The sequence below is a fragment of the Trichinella spiralis genome (genome assembly GCF_000181795.1).
Source record: "Trichinella spiralis strain ISS 195 chromosome Unknown Scfld4051, whole genome shotgun sequence".
Lineage (NCBI taxonomy): Eukaryota > Metazoa > Nematoda > Enoplea > Trichinellida > Trichinellidae > Trichinella > Trichinella spiralis.
The window spans coordinates 1-809 of NW_003530990.1; the positions used below are offsets into that span (position 1 = coordinate 1).

Sequence of the window (809 nt, forward strand, 5' to 3'; positions counted from 1 at the left end):
CATGTGCAGTTTCATCACCTCCTCTGCTTAGCTTCTTCCTATGGTGAGTACTGATACTTCTTCACTGTTGTAGTAAATGGTTCTGCAATTTGCGGAGTTCTTTCTCCGATTTTAAGCATAACTGATGCATCTTCTGTATTGTCAAACTTCAACTTTTTCACTTCATTAAATTTATTTTATCTTATCGTACCGTGCAATATTTAAGCAACGATTAGCCAGCAGTTTCAGAATAAATGGCCTATAGCGTTGGCACATTTATAGGTTTGGATACAATCAAGAAATTTACCTAGGAGGGAGGACGGACACTAATTTAAACATCAGACACATTAAAACATGGGGATTGGGGTCGTGGATACGCAAGTTCGTCATCGGCTATGCGAGAATCGCCGGTTTGTTTCCCCGGCTGTTGGAAAAAGGGGCCGACTGGGATTGGTCAACAGCCTGTCAGTCCGCTTTTGACGCACTGAAGTTTCACTTTACATCTGCGCCCGTCCTCGCCTATCCGGAATTCCATCGGCAGATCATAGTCGAGGTGGACGCCAGCGGAGCCGGCCTTGGGGCGGTGCTGAGCCAAAGAGAAGAGAAAGCCGAAATAGTCGTGGCGTACGCGAGTCGTACGCTGACCAAGGCTGAGCGTCGGTATTGCGCGACTCGGAGAGAAATGCTCGGTTTGGTATGGGCGCTGCGCGAGTTCCGGCCGTACCTTTTCGGCCAGCGATTCCTGGTACGGACGGACCATAGTTGCCTGCGCTGGCTGACGACTTTTAAGGAACCAGAAGGGCAGGTAGCTCGGTGGCTGGAGAATCTAG

At 49.2% G+C, this 809-nt stretch overlaps 1 protein-coding gene across 1 annotated transcript; it reads right to left on the reverse strand.

Annotated features, from left to right (window-relative positions):
* Nucleotides 1–38: 38 nt before the first annotated feature.
* On the reverse strand, nucleotides 39–739 carry Tsp_15653 (conserved hypothetical protein). The gene is made up of 3 exons (XM_003367565.1): nucleotides 481–739; nucleotides 317–423; nucleotides 39–146 (listed from the first exon to the last, which is right to left on the reverse strand). Exons 1-3 carry the CDS (start codon nucleotides 737–739, stop codon nucleotides 39–41), a joined length of 474 nt encoding a protein of 157 aa, XP_003367613.1.
* Nucleotides 740–809: the final 70 nt, after the last annotated feature.

Excerpts from the sequence above, each read along its gene's own strand:
- Tsp_15653 (XM_003367565.1), bottom strand. The coding sequence starts at position 739 with ATGGTCCGTCCGTACCAGGAATCGCTGGCCGAAAAGGTACGGCCGGAA. Across the intron at positions 424-480 it reads AGGCGAGGACGGGCGCAGAT|TCGGCCCCTTTTTCCAACAG; the intron begins GTAAAGTGAAAC and ends GACCAATCCCAG. Across the intron at positions 147-316 it reads CATGTTTTAATGTGTCTGAT|TTTGACAATACAGAAGATGC; the intron begins GTTTAAATTAGT and ends AAAAAGTTGAAG.